This window comes from Acipenser ruthenus, chromosome 2, assembly GCF_902713425.1.
Source record: "Acipenser ruthenus chromosome 2, fAciRut3.2 maternal haplotype, whole genome shotgun sequence".
In the NCBI taxonomy this organism is placed as follows: Eukaryota; Metazoa; Chordata; class Actinopteri; order Acipenseriformes; family Acipenseridae; genus Acipenser; species Acipenser ruthenus.
Genome location: NC_081190.1, coordinates 48,505,455 through 48,521,513, shown reverse-complemented (window position 1 = coordinate 48,521,513; position 16,059 = coordinate 48,505,455). Strand labels below are relative to the sequence as shown.

General features: G+C 42.1%; 1 protein-coding gene across 3 annotated transcripts in view; it reads right to left on the bottom strand.

Moving 5' to 3' along the window:
• Positions 1–554: 554 nt before the first annotated feature.
• LOC117408517 (uncharacterized) overlaps positions 555–16,059 on the bottom strand; it is a 40,177-nt gene continuing 24,672 nt past the window's right edge. For all 3 annotated transcript variants that reach the window (XM_034013559.3, XM_034013560.3, XM_058996705.1), the window contains exons 10-11: positions 2,631–2,698; positions 555–911 (exon numbers count right to left, since the gene is read on the bottom strand). In XM_034013559.3, the coding sequence (XP_033869450.1) occupies positions 675–911; positions 2,631–2,698 (305 nt within the window). In that variant the 3' untranslated portion in view covers positions 555–674. The remainder of the gene's footprint in view (positions 912–2,630; positions 2,699–16,059) is intronic.

Genomic DNA, 16,059 nt, shown 5'->3' with positions numbered 1-16,059 from the left:
GTTGGAGGGGCAATGAACTGTACCAGTATTGGCAGATATGCCAATAAACTACTTACTCTAATCCATTTTTTCTTCCTTCCATCTTTCACATTACCTAATTCATGTGCAGTCAACATACATTGAATCCATGTGACTGCCATGGCGCATTGGTCTGGCAGCAGTACTTGCTCAGGAAGAGGTCAGAGCCGAGCAACCAATTATCTTCTTAAGTTGCAAGTTGCAGCCTAGTGAGACACGATATTCCATTATTAAAAAGAATGCCTCACGATATTCCACTATTGAAAAAGAATGCCTCGCGATATTCCACTACTGAAAAAGAATGCCTCACTGTTCCTTTTAATGGCCATTATATTCAAGTATTGAGATTTTTTTTATTTTATTATTGGATTACACTTGGCCTCCTCTCGTTTGTAAACGTTCTTATGTTCTTATGTTAGTCCTACAGTTCCAAAATTTTTTTAAACCAACAAAACTGTAAGCGGATAAGTTGGAGGTATTATTATTTTATAATTGGTAAACTAACCATAAAAGTAATAAAGACATTGAAAAATACATTTTGTTAAATGTTTTAATTGAATTTCATATAAATGTGTTACTTATGTTCTTACATTACAGTAATGAATGGAAAGTCTTCCCAGTTATTCTATACCAGTAGTTCTTTGTTCTTGTTCTGGTCACCAGGGCCCTAAGCTTTCTACTCCACAGAGTGTCACATAAAGAGCTAGGAGTCGGGGTTTCTGGGATGTCAAAAGTGCAAAGTTGAGCCCTGGTTTGGTGTCATCACTGATATTCAGTCCACAGGAAGTCAGGAGGTCCTTCCCCAGTCGCAATCCGTCCCCTGTCAGTTCATTTGTCCAGTCCTGTTCCAGTGCACAAGTACTGTACAACCCCTGTTCCAAAATGCTGTCCACCTTCAAAATTATAAAAAAATACGCACAGAGATACATAAAGTTAGATTCAAATTTCTCCCGCTTTTATCGTAAAAACTACATTTGTTCACAATATGCAATAACCACAATCCATCACAGGATGGCACTAGGTCCATAAAAAACAGAGACCCAAACCAAAGTACTGTATTATAACATTTATTCAATTAGGTGAGGACTGTTAAGAAAATTAGGGACTACATAATGTGATGTGCTTTTGGTACATTTTATGAACGTTTAAATGCTATGCAAGTGTCAGCGTTTAAACCACATCTACATACACACACATTCTCATGTATAGTGATGTATACAGCCCTGATTAGTATTTTCTAAGTAAGAAACCCTAAATAAGCAAATAACGTTTTAACATTGCAAACACGTACACGCATGTAGATTCAAGGTAACGGCTGTCCTGCATGCAATACTAATAGAATTTAATAGAATTAAAAAAAAAAAAAAACTATGGGAATTTGGTCTTTTTAAAAGCATTTGTATTATTATTTGTATCTTAGTAAATGTCTCTCTTTGTACTGCACTATTGAGAATTTACCTGTACTGGCCCTGTGAACACAAAGTGAATAAAACAAACTAAACCTTTTTTTTTTTTAACATTATATTATATTCAAAGAACAAAACAAAACCAATAAAAATAATAATAAATAATAATAATAATACTTAAAAAAACAGCTTACATATGTTGCAGAATATCAAATGCACAGATTCCAATACATTGTCATATTAACTCTACTGTTGACAAATTACATACATTGCGTAAAAGTGTACTAGTAAATTAAAGCCTATAATATAATTAATATTGAAAAAATAAAATTTCCTTTTAAAATCATTCTACGTATTCACAGGGATGTAAGGCTAAATAAATGTCAGTCGCCATCTAGAGCATTCTGTTTATATTATGGATGTTTGCTTTTTACTGCCACAGTAATTTCTGAATGTTTTCATTTCAAATGACGAAGCATTATGCTTGTGTTTGACAATTTTGTTTGGCATAATTATTTACATGCCACGGTTTTCTCATCTGGTTCCTCAAAATACTTCCAAACGTGGCTTTGCCTCGTTCCTTTGTTTAGAGATGCCATTTTATTAAAAAATATATACCACAGCAGGAACACAGAATGCACCAATTAAGCGCCAGATTGACTGAGAATAAAACCCGCCCCAGTGGCAATCTTAAACCCTTCGTTTTTATAGCATCCGCCCTTAATTTGGCACCAGCAGTCAAATACGCGACAGACTACCGTATATGATGATAAATTACTAAAATTAATAGATTAAAAAAATGCGTTTGGTGAAATTTGTTGGGTCTGTTTTTCCTCTAATGGCACAGGAAATTTTGTTCCACTACGTTGTAAAATGGATTCCACAGCACACTAAAAGATATTGGCCAATCATCTGAAACCCTCCGCTACAAAACTTTTTTTCCTCATCCACAAAAGCAAAACTTTTGCTACAAAAGCTTTTTTATAATTATTTGTTTTCGAGAAATTTCTAGAAATTATAAATGTCCATTTTATATGTAAACGTTTGACTACAACTGTATAAATATCCTTGTGAGGAACCTTTTTCCAAAAACTGAGACATACTGTACCTAAGAATAGGGACTGAAGCATTGGGTCTGCTCTACAGGAGAGTCACATAACAATATTGTTCAGTTCCACTGAAACCACATCTTCTCACATTACTCACCATTTGAAGCTGTTTGTGAACGTCCTCGTCAAGATTGCAGATCTTAGTCACAGTTTGCTCATCCAGATCTGTCAGAAAAAAGTGATTGTGTTTTTGTGGGATTACATTACAGCAGTTTATATAGATGTCTTCAGGTAAAGTCTAATACTGTTACATTAGTATTGCACTATATGCTATATACAGTGCCTTGCGAAAGTATTCGGCCCCCTTGAACTTTGCGACCTTTTGCCTCATTTCAGGCTTCAAACATAAAGATATGAAACTGTAATTTTTTGTGAAGAATCAACAACAAGTGGGACACAATCATGAAGTGGAACGAAATTTATTGGATATTTCAAACTTTTTTAACAAATAAAAAACTGAAAAATTGGCCGTGCAAAATTATTCAGCCCCTTTACTTTCAGTGCAGCAAACTCTCTCCAGAAGTTCAGTGAGGATCTCTGAATGATCCAATGTTGACCTAAATGACTAATGATGATAAATAGAATCCACCTGTGTGTAATCAAGTCTCCGTATAAATGCACCTGCACTGTGATAGTCTCAGAGGTCCGTTTAAAGCGCAGAGAGCATCATGAAGAACAAGGAACACACTACTGTTGTGGAGAAGTTTAAAGCCGGATTTGGATACAAAAAGATTTCCCAAGCTTTAAACATCCCAAGGAGCACTGTGCAAGCGATAATATTGAAATGGAAGGAGTATCAGACCACTGCAAATCTACCAAGACCTGGCCGTCCCTCTAAACTTTCAGCTCATACAAGGAGAAGACTGATCAGAGATGCAGCCAAGAGGCCCATGATCACTCTGGATGAACTGCAGAGATATACAGCTGAGGTGGGAGACTCTGTCCATAGGACAACAATCAGTCGTATACTGCACAAATCTGGCCTTTATGGAAGAGTGGCAAGAAGAAAGCCATTTCTTAAAGATATCCATAAAAAGTGTCGTTTACAGTTTGCCACAAGCCACCTGGGAGACACACCAAACATGTGGAAGAAGGTGCTCTGGTCAGATGAAACCAAAATCGAACTTTTTGGCAACAATGCAAAACGTTATGTTTGGCGTAAAAGCAACACAGCTCATCACCCTGAACACACCATCCCCACTGTCAAACATGGTGGTGGCAGCATCATGGTTTGGGCCTGCTTTTCTTCAGCAGGGACAGGGAAGATGGTTAAAATTGATGGGAAGATGGATGGAGCCAAATACAGGACCATTCTGGAAGAAAACCTGATGGAGTCTGCAAAAGACCTGAGACTGGGACGGAGATTTGTCTTCCAACAAGACAATGATCCAAAACATAAAGCAAAATCTACAATGGAATGGTTCACAAATAAACATATCCAGGTGTTAGAATGGCCAAGTCAAAGTCCAGACCTGAATCCAATCGAGAATCTGTGGAAAGAACTGAAAACTGCTGTTCACAAATGCTCTCCATCCAACCTCACTGAGCGCGAGCTGTTTTGCAAGGAGGATTGGGCAAAAATTTCAGTCTCTCGATGTGCAAAACTGATAGAGACATACCCCAAGCGACTTACAGCTGTAATCGCAGCAAAAGGTGGCGCTACAAAGTATTAACTTAAGGGGGCTGAATAATTTTGCACGCCCAATTTTTCAGTTTTTTATTTGTTAAAAAAGTTTGAAATATCCAATAAATTTCGTTCCACTTCATGATTGTGTCCCACTTGTTGTTGATTCTTCACAAAAAATTATAGTTTCATATCTTTATGTTTGAAGCCTGAAATGTGGCAAAAGGTCGCAAAGTTCAAGGGGGCCGAATACTTTCGCAAGGCACTGTACCTATGCATGGTGAGCAGTCATAGAAGATAATGTCAGGTACACTTGTCAATTTATATGTATAATTTTAGCACAGTAAGAAACAATAACACTGGCTATTGAGATGCATAAGCATAAACCCTGTGGCAGGGTAGCGTCACAGCCAAGGATGGTGTTGGCAGGAAGGAGACCCAGAGACAGAAGCTGCAAGTTTTAAGAACATAAGAACATAAGAAAGTTTACAAACGAGAGGAGGCCATTCAGCCCATCTTGCTCGTTTGGTTGTTAGTAGCTTATTGATCCCAGAATCTCATCAAGCAGCTTCTTGAAGGATCCCAGGGTGTCAGCTTCAACAACATCACTGGGGAGTTGGTTCCAGACCCTCACAATTCTCTTTGTAAAAAAGTGCCTCCTATTTTCTGTTCTGAATGCCCCTTTATCTAATCTCCATTTATGACCCCTGGTCCTTTTTTCTTTTTTCAAGTCAAAGAAGTCCCCCGGGTTGACATTGTCTATACCTTTTAGGATTTTGAATGTTTGAATCAGATCGCTGCGTAGTCTTCTTTGTTCAAGACTGAATAGATTCAATTCTTTTAGCCTGTCTGCATACGACATGCCTTTTAAACCTGGGATAATTCTGGTTGCTCTTCTTTGCACTCTTTCTAGAGCAGCAATATCCTTTTTGTAATGAGGTGACCAGAACTGAACACAATATTCTAGGTGAGGTCTTACTAATGCATTGTAGAGTTTTAACATTACTTCCCTTGATTTAAATTCAACACTTCTCACAATATATCCAAGCATCTTGTTAGCCTTTTTTATAGCTTCCCCACATTGTCTAGATGAAGACATTTCTGAGTCAACATAAACTCCTAGGTCTTTTTCATAGTTCCCTTCTTCAATTTCACTATCTCCCATATGATATTTATAATGCACATTTTTACTGCCCGCATGCAATACTTTACACTTTTCTCTATTAAATTTCATTTGCCATGTGTCTGCCCAATTTTGAATGCTGTCTAGATCATTTTGAATGACCTTTGCTGCTTCAACAGTGTCTGCCACTCCTCCTATTTTTGTGTCGTCTGCAAATTTAACGAGTTTGCTTACTATATCAGAGTCTAAATCATTAATGTAGATTAGGAATAGCAGAGGACCTAATACTGATCCCTGTGGTACACCACTGGTTACCTCACTCCATTTTGAGGTTTCTCCTCTAATCAGTACTTTCTGTTTTCTACCTGTTAACCACTCCCTAATCCATGTGCATGCATTTCCTTGAATCCCTACTGCGTTCAGTTTGAGAATTAATCTTTTATGCGGGACTTTGTCAAAAGCTTTCTGGAAATCTAAATAAACCATGTCGTATGCCTTGCAGTTATCCATTTTCAATGTTGCATCCTCAAAAAAGTCAAGCAGGTCAGTTAGACATGATCTCCCTTTCCTAAAACCATGCTGGCTGTCTCCCAGGATATTGTTACCATATAAGTAATTTTCCATTTTGGATCTTATTATAGTTTCCATAAGTTTACATATAATAGAAGTCAGGCTTATTGGTCTGTAGTTACCTGGTTCGGTTTTGTCTCCCTTTTTGTGGATTGGTATTACATTTGCTATTTTCCAGTCTGTTGGTACAACCCCTGTGTCAAGAGACACAGGGGTTTTAATGCACTTTTGGGCACTTTAATACAAAATAATATTTAAAACACAAAACAAACAGGCACAAGGGCCAAAACAAACAGTTTAACAGAAAATAATATATATACATTTACACTGCGGTTTTAGGCAGAGTGGCGCTTTCACATCATAAACACGGCTACATAAAACTGACCTACACACCAACAATAATTATTTATATACAGTGCCACCACGCTATAACGCGGGTCTCGAGGGACACACAATATGAGCGTTATAACCGAAGAGCGTTATAAACGGGGGAGGGAGTGGGGGGCGCTGTGGGTCACATACAAATGTGTCCCAAATGGGCTGAATGGCCTCCTCTCGTTTGTAAACTTTCTTATGTTCTTATATCGCACATCTGAATAAAATAAAAAATAAAATAACTCCCTCTCTATATTGCACATATAGTGAAGCAAACATGTAACTTTCTGTGAATTAACCATGTATAAAGCACCATGTAATCAACGCTATATTTTTGACAAAAACAAAACAAAAAAAAAGGTAACATTTCCACTGGTGGATCATTTTAATAAGCAGTTTTTAAACTATAAATAGCCTGGCTAAACGGTGGTCGGGAGTTCAGATTGAAGCGACAGATGAACAAACCAAGTGCAAGAAGGAGAGCGGGTCGGGAGAGGGGAAGAGGGAATGGGTTCGCCCCAGGTTCGGCTGCCGGAGCAGGGCTGAAGCAAAGCTGAAGCGTCTCGTCTCCAGAGAAAGCTGCAGCTCCTCTCACAGCAAAAAAGTCAATACATCAGGAAAGATAACCATGTAATAGGCCTAATATTTATTTTGTTATAAAACGAATGCTTTCTAGATGTCTGACTTCTGCCTGACTTCTGCCTAACCCTGGGAATGAACTATCGGGCCATCCAGTCCAGGGTACTCTGTTCCCTTTACTCAGCACCCTCACAGATCGGAAAGGAGATCTAACACCAAGAATCATTCAATCACTGTCACATATCCCACTGCTCAGAGTGGAGCCGAAGGAACACTCGGCTAAATCTACTTTACCCATTACTCCCCCCTCCTGGGAAAAATAATCTGCATTTTGGTGGTCTTTCCCCACATGGTGTACCATGTGGTACATGAAGGGCTGCAATGCTAGATACCACCGAGTTATCCGAGCATTGCTGGTGAAGTACAATATAATACGTGCTATTGGTGAAAGAAGTGCTGATAACAATGGTAATCGTTACGGTAGTGCACAACAGCTCCAGATTGGTGTTTAGCCATCTAGTGCTATATAACAAAAACACAGACAATTACTAAACAGACAAAAGAAACAAAGCACTCACAAACTTTTATTTATTTTTTAATTTGGGGAAATCTCCTGGTCCTTACAGTTTCCTCGTCTTGTCAGCTCCGAGGTGCCCTGCAAAAGGGATATCATGCGCCAGACTCATGACCTCGGTCCAAAAAGACGGGGGAACCAATAATTGTGTTACAGGCTGTCCTGTGCCCATGGCAAGGTTTACCCTATACAGTAATTGCCCATTGATAATGAAATGTGGAAATACTAGCGCCCCAGCGTCGTCAACATCCTTACCTTCAATAGACCGAACCTGTCCCCAAGTGTGCACTAGTCAGGGGTCATTGTGTTGTCCCCACACTATGTCCGCACTTGAGTGCCACATGTCCGGTATATTGAGAGGGACTGGAGTAGCATCTGCCCTAGATCAGTCAATCAATCAATCAGTCTTTATATAGCGCCTTTCATAGTGGACCACCATCACAAAGCGCTTTACAAGATGCAGTAACAACAAGAAAATCCATAATACTTTAAATACAGAGAAATGCATAATACATGATATACAGTGGAAAGTGCATAATACATGATAGTAGCATAATACATGAAATAGTAGCAGCAACACAGCAGCTAATAGCAGATATCAAGCTTAAAGAGCATGGAAAGCAAGAGAGAACAGGTGTGTCTTGAGAGTTGATTTAAAGCGAGCGACGGTGGGAGCATCACACACCAAAGCAGGGAGAGGGTTCAAAAGAGTCAGAGCCATGAAGCTAAACGAGCGTTCTCCAAGCGTGGTGCACTTTTGCTTGGGGATAACAAGCAGGCCAGAGTCAGAGGACCTCAGCTTGCCGGCAGGGACATAGCGGGTCAGCAAGTTGAGGAGGTACTCGGGACCTGTGTAATGAGGGGCATTGTAGGTGAGCAGGAGAGTTTTTTAAATAATCCTGAACTTTATAGGTAGCAAGTGCAGCTGGGCAAGACGGGGGGTGATGTGATCAGGTTTTTTTATATCTGGTAAGGATCCTGGCATCGGCATTCTGGACTAGCTGCAGTTGGTTTATGGTGCGTGCCTGGAGACCACCATATAGAGAATTGCAGTAGTCGAGTCAAGAGGAGACAAATGCACGACAAAGTATCTCCACATCTGGGAGGGAAAGGTAGGGACGGACTTTGGAGATGTTTCGGTAGAAGGAAGATTTGATCACTGAGGAGATGTGGACATCAAAGGAGAGGTTGCTATCAAGAAGTACACCAAGGCTTTGTACTGTGGGGGAAGGCAGCAGCAGACAGTTTCCGAGGTTCAGGGCAGCTATATTTAGATTCTTAAGTTGAGTTTTAGATCCTACTAGAAGGAGTTCAGATTTGTTAGTGTTCAGCTGAAGAAAATTGGCAGACATCCAGGCCTCGATGTCTTGAATGCAAGCCGAAAGCCAGACCATGGCAGAGGGGCTACCATGGTCGAGTTTTATGTAGAGCTGGGTGTCATCAACATAGGAGTGAAACATGAGGCCGACTCCTTTTGATTGCTGTTTGTTACCATCCATGCATTCTCCCACCAGACCCCAGCCTCGTCTCATTAATGCTCCTTCCCACTTTCTAATCCATCTCTCTTTATTAGTTTTTCTAGGACGAAAGAAGGGGGAAAACATTTTGGTTTAAAAAAGGAAAGATATCACCAATTATTTCCTTTTCTTGCTTTTCTGCCACGTTTACATGTGCAGTCGAGTCTGTCATTAATTTGACCAATTCTTTATAATTTGGCCAGTCTCGACCCAGAATTATTGGGTGTGGTAGCCTTTCCACCACCCCAACTACTAGGTGGCAGGGCAGGGGCAGCGGCTCTAACCCAGCTGGTACTCCCAGAATCATACCCTGTGTGTTTCCCCCATGATGTTGAGCTGACGTAGGATGTCTTGCTTTACCAGGTCGTAGTCGGTGGCTTCGTTGTCCGTCATGACCTGGTAGGCTGCCTGAGCCTCCCTGATCAGGCAGGGTCCCGGCTAGTCACAGATGGGTACGTATTTTGTTATGCTATATATCATACTAAATAATATGAATTAATCTTTGTCATAGTAAACTATAAACCAAAATACAGTACCAAATATAAAAAAACTTGGTCTAAATATCTTAACTTTAATACAATGGTTTTAGTGCACTTGTATATTGAGATTTCTTTTACATGAGAGTAGATGTAAAAACTTCATGCTGATTTGAACTTGGCTCTCGCCAAGATAAGCACCAACTAAGATGTAGCTTTACAGTTAACTAATGTGATCCATCTGTGTCTCCATCCATTTGCGTTTCCTTCCATATGATGATGTAGATATCCTTCTGCCTGGTGTTGATGGCTGAAGTGTAATGCTGGCTCCGGGGATCAGCTTATTTTGCCTCCCCAGCGCATCAGCATGACAACCATCTGGATTGAGCCAAGTAGGGTACATCTCTGGGGTCTTCAAGTGGGCACCTTCCATCCTCGGTGTTTCGTCGACTAGCCCACGACACCTCAAGAGCGCTCGATGGTGATCTGGCATCCCAGCATCAACCCCCTCCATCCCCCACTCAACTCAGCCCAGCTGACTTACCCCCATATCAGCGTTTCTTTCTTTTATTGTGCTTGAGATCCCCAACCAGAATCTTTCCGTCTCAACCATAGCCAGTTGCTGCTCCTCGCTGCTGCTTCAGATAAGTTCTTCACTGTGTGATGCAACTCTTGGCCACTGAATCTGATGTCTCTGAGAAACCGGGTTGTACAATGTGCCACAAATCCTCGACAACCCACCTCCACTGGGTAAACCCGGACTCTCCATCCTCACTGTTCCACTTCAGTTGAGCATACTGCAGTTCCTTCTTTTCATACGCCTCATCCACAGCATCCTCCCATGACACTGTTCTACCAGGTGAACAAGGCATGCTGATCCAGACCACAAGACAATATTTGGTCGAAGGTTAGTGGTGGCAATCTCAGGTGGAAAAATAAGCCTTTGACCAACATCTGCCAGCATTTTCCAGTCTCTAGCAGCTTCCAGTTGTCCTGGGGGAGGCTTGGTTTTAACACTGCTTCTTGGCGGTTGCTCTCCTGGGCGGAGGAATGTTGCCTTTTGTGTGTAATGTTTTGATGGAACTGGTGGCAACTTATTGGTCATGTTACGCTTGTCTTCAAACGCTAAGGCCAAACATCACAGCATCTGGTCAAGTAAACCATCCTTGGCTAAGAGTCAGTTTACATCCTGTCAAAATGTGCCTTAATGTTGCAGGTGATGAACACAAAGGACATGAGGGATCCTCTCCTACCCAGAGGTTTAGGTTCTGTGGTAATGTATTAGGGTCAATTTAAGACCTTTTGTAATTCTTCTGGGTGTAATTTTCTAGGTGCTGTATTAACCTATCCTGTGCTGCAGGGTCTTTAAAGCAGTCTCCCGTTAAATCTGTATTGGTTTTATGGTAGACATTGTATTTTATATATATATATATATATATATATATATATATATATATATATATATATATATATATATATATATATACACACACACACTAATGGTCAAAAGTTTTAGAACACCTCAATTTTTCCAGTTTTTATTGAAATTTATGCAGTTTAATGTCTCAATGTACTCTGAAATTAAAGCATAAAACAAATAAACAATTGGAGATAAAAAATAAATCATGGAATCGTTTTGTTTAACAAAATTTAATCTAAATTTTTGACTCATCAAAGTAGCCACCTTTTGCAGATATAACAGCCGAACACACTCGTGGCATTCTTTCTACAATGGAAATCAAATATTGTTCGGAAAGTTCTTCCCAACACTGTTGCAGAAGTTCCCACAAAAGTGTTGCACTTGTAGGTTGCTTTGCTTTCATCCTTCTGTCCAGTTCATCACAAACCAGCTCGATGGGGTTTAAGTCTGGAGACTGTGCTGGCCATTCCATGATTTGAAGCCTACTGTCTTGTTCTTTTTTTCTAAGGTAGTCCTGACATAGCCTGGAGGTATGTTTTGGGTCATTATCTTGCTGTAGGATGAACCCCTGACCAACTAGACGTATACCAGAGGGTATTGCATGGCGCTACAAAATGCTGTGGTAGCAGTTTTGGTTCAGGGTGCCACTCACTCTGTGCAAGTCGCCGACTCTGGATCCAGCAAAAGAGCCCCAGACCATCACGCGTCCTCCTCCATGTTTGACAGTTGGTGTCACACACCGAGGAACCATCCTTTCGCCTATTCGACGGCGTACAAAAACCCTGCGTGATGAACCGAAGATTTCAAATTTTGATTCATCGGTCCATAAGACCTTCTTCTAGTCTTCAGTAGTCCACTGGCGGTGCTTCATGGCATAGGCAAGCCTCTTTTTCTTATTTTGCCATGTTAGCAATGGCTTTCTTACTGCCACTCGACCTGTCAAACGCTCTAAGTCTTCTCTTCACAGTTGAAACTGAGACTTGCTTACTTCGACCAGTGTTAAGCTGTGCTTGAAGCTGTTGTCCTGTTAGCCGCCTATCACGCAAGCTGTTGACTCTCAGAAACTTGTCTTCTGATTCTGTTGTGGCTTTGGGTCTGCCAGACCTCTTCCTGTCAGAGTTTCCTCCAGTTTCCAAGTGCCTTTTGATGGTGTAGGAAAACTGTACTCACTGACACCTTGTCTTTCTTTGCAATTTCTCTAAAGGAAAGACCTATACTTTTAAGGGTTATAATGGTCTGTCTGTCTTCCTTTGTTAATTGCCTTTTTCTCGCCATTATGAGAGCAATATACTACTTCCTGCAGTACAATACTGTCCAAATAATGCTTAAGAGGGTGTAGTAACACAGTCTGTTCCAACACTGCTTTTATACAGACAGAGGGTTTGTAAGTAATCAACAAAAGTTGGGACACCTGTAGGAATTGTTAGCATCAACTTTCAAGGCTTAATTTACTTCCATTGCTGCAGAACAGCTGTAAGTTAACCCATTACTTGTTCCCTGAAATGTACATTATTTTTCAGTTTTTGGTAACCTAAACTTTTTTTTTAAACCTCTGGCAGTTTACCGCTTACCTTTGTACCATTTCAGATTATTCACTGGACTTGAACTGCTTAAATTTCAATAAAAACTGGAAAAATGGGGGTGTTCTAAAACTTTTTACCGGTAGTGTATATATATATATATATATATATATATATATATATATACACACACACACACACATTGCCTTGCATAAGTATTCATCCCCCTTAGACTTTTCCACATTTTGTAGTGTTACAACCTGGAATTAAAATGGATTTAATTAGGAATTTTTGTCATTGATCTACACAAAATAGTCCATAATGTCGAAGTGGGGAAAAAAATCTACATATTTTTCAAAATTATTTACAAATAAAAAACTGAAAAGTCTTGATTGTATAAGTATTCACCCCCTTTGCTGTGACACCCCTAAATAAGCTCTGGTGCAACCAATTGCCTTCAGAAGTCACATAATTAGTTGAATGGAGTCCAGCTGTGTGCAATTAAAGTGTCACATGATCTCAGATTAAATACACCTGTTTCTGGAAGGCCCCAGAGTTTGTTAGAGAGCATATCTAAACAAACAGCATCATGAAGACCAAGGAGCTATCAAAACAAGTCAGGGATAAAGTTCTGGAGAAGCACCAATCAGGGTTGGGTTATAAAAAAATATCCAAAACTTTGAACATCCCCCGGAGCACCGTTAAATCCATTATTAAAAAATGGAAAGAATATGGCACAACCGCGACTCTGCCTAGAGAAGGCCGTCCACTAAAACTCAGTGACCAGGTAAGGAGGGCATTAGTCAGAGAAGCAACCAAGAGGCCAAAGGTAACTCTGAAGGAGCTAGAGAGATCCACAGGTGAGATGGGAGAAACCGTCCATGGGACAACTATAACCCGGACGATCCACAAAGCTGGGCTTTATGGAAGAGTGGTGAGAAGAAAGCCATTGATGAAAAAAACCCATATCAAATCCCGTTTGGATTTTGCCAAAAGGCATGTGGGAGACACAGCAAACATGTGGAAAAAGGTTCTCTGGTCTGATGAGACCAAAAATGAACTTTTTGGCCTTAGCTCAAAACGCTATGTGTGGCGCAAAGCCAACACTGCTCATCACCCTGAGAACACCATCCCCACGGTGAAGCATGGTGGTGGCAGCATCATGTTATGGGGATGCTTTTCATCGGCAGGGACTGAGAAACTGGTCAGGATTGAGGGCAAGATGGATGGAGCCAAATACAGGGAAATTCTAGAGGAAAACCTGTTTCAGTCTGCAAGAGACCTGGGACTAGGGCAGAGGTTCACCTTCCAGCAGGACAATGACCCTAAACACACAGCCAAAGCTACACTGGAGTGGTTTAAAAACAAGAACCTGAATGTCTTAGAATGGCCCAGTCAAAGCCCAGACCTCAATCCGATTGAGAATCTGTGGCAAGACTTGAAAATTGCTGTTCACCAACGGTCTCCATCCAACTTGACAGAGCTTGAGCAATTTTGCCAAGAATGGGCAAAAATGGCAGGATCCAGATGCGCAAAGCTGGTAGAGACTTACTGTGGCAATGTGCCCTGCCCCTATGTGCATTTCTGTGTTGTATGTTACGTGTGCTGTGTTAATGTTGGTGTATAGGCATTGGTACACGGGATATAAACGGGTCTGTGTTTCATGTATGTTTAAAAATGTATAATTGTATTTAAGCATGAGGATTGCACATCACTTCACGTGCATTTAAAGTATTTAATATGTGAGCATGAGGTTGCACATAATTAATTCACGTGCTGGGATTCAAGTGAATAATTAATTAGTAATTGAATCCCAGCACAACAGTATATATAGATGCACGTTTTACTCACTCAGGGTTGTGTGTTCGGTGAGTGGAGAACGGGTGTGGAGAAGGAGGTAAAGTTAAGGGAAATAAACTAAAATAATAATTGATATTTGTTTAAAACGCACCGTGTTCGTCTGTCTGTTCGTCCAGTCTGTGTAGTGTTAGGCCTAATCCGTTTTGCTTGTCTATTTATTTTGGCGCAAGTGCTGTGTCCTGTCTTCTGTTTTGTTCAACCTTTTTATTTATTTGTTTATTAAACACTGAGCACTGCCGCGTCTCAGTTTCACTCATCACCACTGTCTCTCTGTGTATTCCTTTCTGGGCTGACATCATTCACAAAGCCACCCTGTGACACGTGGTGTCGGAACCGGGATAACAGCGCCTCCAAGACTCAGGCCAGAAGGAGTACTGTTTGTTTTAAAAATAAATAAATAAAAAATAAATAAATTTAAAAAAAAGATGGGAAAGAACGGCAAAAGGCAGCAGCCACAACACCAGCCGGAGGAACAGCAGTCCGGGTGTTACTGCTGCGCGGAGCCTGGGCATTCCAGCACCAACTGCCCCTGGTACCCCCTCGGACAGCGACCCCAACTATGCCCCATCTGCGGAGGTGAGCACTACGTGGCCTGCTGCCCTGTCCATCAGGAGAGGGAGGAGCAGGGGTTGCCTCAGTCTCCACCACCAGCAGGGGGAGGTAGACTGCTGCTCCCACTGCCCCAACAACAACTGCAACAGCGACCAGAGGAGCCAGAGAACCTGTTCCCCTGGTGCACCTGGTGCGGAGAGGTGGATCACCGCTGGAGGGACTGCTCCGAGGTGCCACCGAGCTGGTGCGGGTGATGTGAGGAAGGGGGACACGACTGGTCGGGATGCCCCTATGCCAGCTCGCCAGTGCCCAGACGGGGGGAGCACGAGCTTCCAATGCCGGGAGATGAGCCATTGCTGGTTTTGCCTTCCGAGCTAGAGGGTGCACCGCACCAGTCCCCTGCAATAGGGGGAGAGCCGCACCAGTCCCCTGCAATAGGGGGAAACTACACGCTGCTCCCACCTTCGTCGCCAGGAGACTACACGCTGCTCCCACCTTCGTTGCCAGGAGACTACACGCTGTTCCCACCTTCACCGGCAGGAGCAGAGCAGCCGGAGCTGCCTCTGCCTCCGCCACCTTCACAGGCAGGAGCAGAGCAGCAGGAGCTGTCTCTAACTCTGCCACCTCCACCGCCAGGAACAGAGCAGCAGGGGCTGCCTCTACCTCCGCAACTTCCACCAGCAGAGGGTCAATGCCTGCTGGGTCCACTTCCACCAGCAGAGGGTCAATGCCCTCTGGGTCCACTTCCACCAGCAGAGGGTCAATTCCTGCTGGGTCCACTTCCACCAGCAGAGGGTCAATGCCTGCATCGCCTGGGGCTGCCGGTTGCTCCGCATCGCCTGGGGCTGCCTGTTGCTCCGCATCGCCTGGAAGTACTGTGGCCGGAACCCCACCAAGGGGAGCTGCCGGCGTTGAAGAAGGGGAGGAGGTCCGGAGACCACCAACCCCAGCAGCAGTTTCGTTGCCGGAGATCGTGGGGGAGGTCAGGAGACCTGCTCCCACTGCAGCACGTGCGCTGCAGGAAGTACTGTGGCCAGAACCCCACCAAGGGTATAGTAAGCAAATTTGTTAAATTTTCAGACGATACAAAAATAGGAGGAGTGGCAAACACTGTTGAAGCAGCAAAGGTCATTCAAAATGATCTAGACAGCATTCAGAACTGGGCAGACACATAGCAAATGAAATTTAATAGAGAAAAGTGTAAAGTATTGCATGCAGGCAATAAAAATGTGCATTATAGATATCATATGGGAGATAATGAAATTGAAGAAGGGAACTATGAAAAAGACCTAGGAGTTTATGTTGACAGAGAACCCATTTGAGCCTGTCAAAGTCT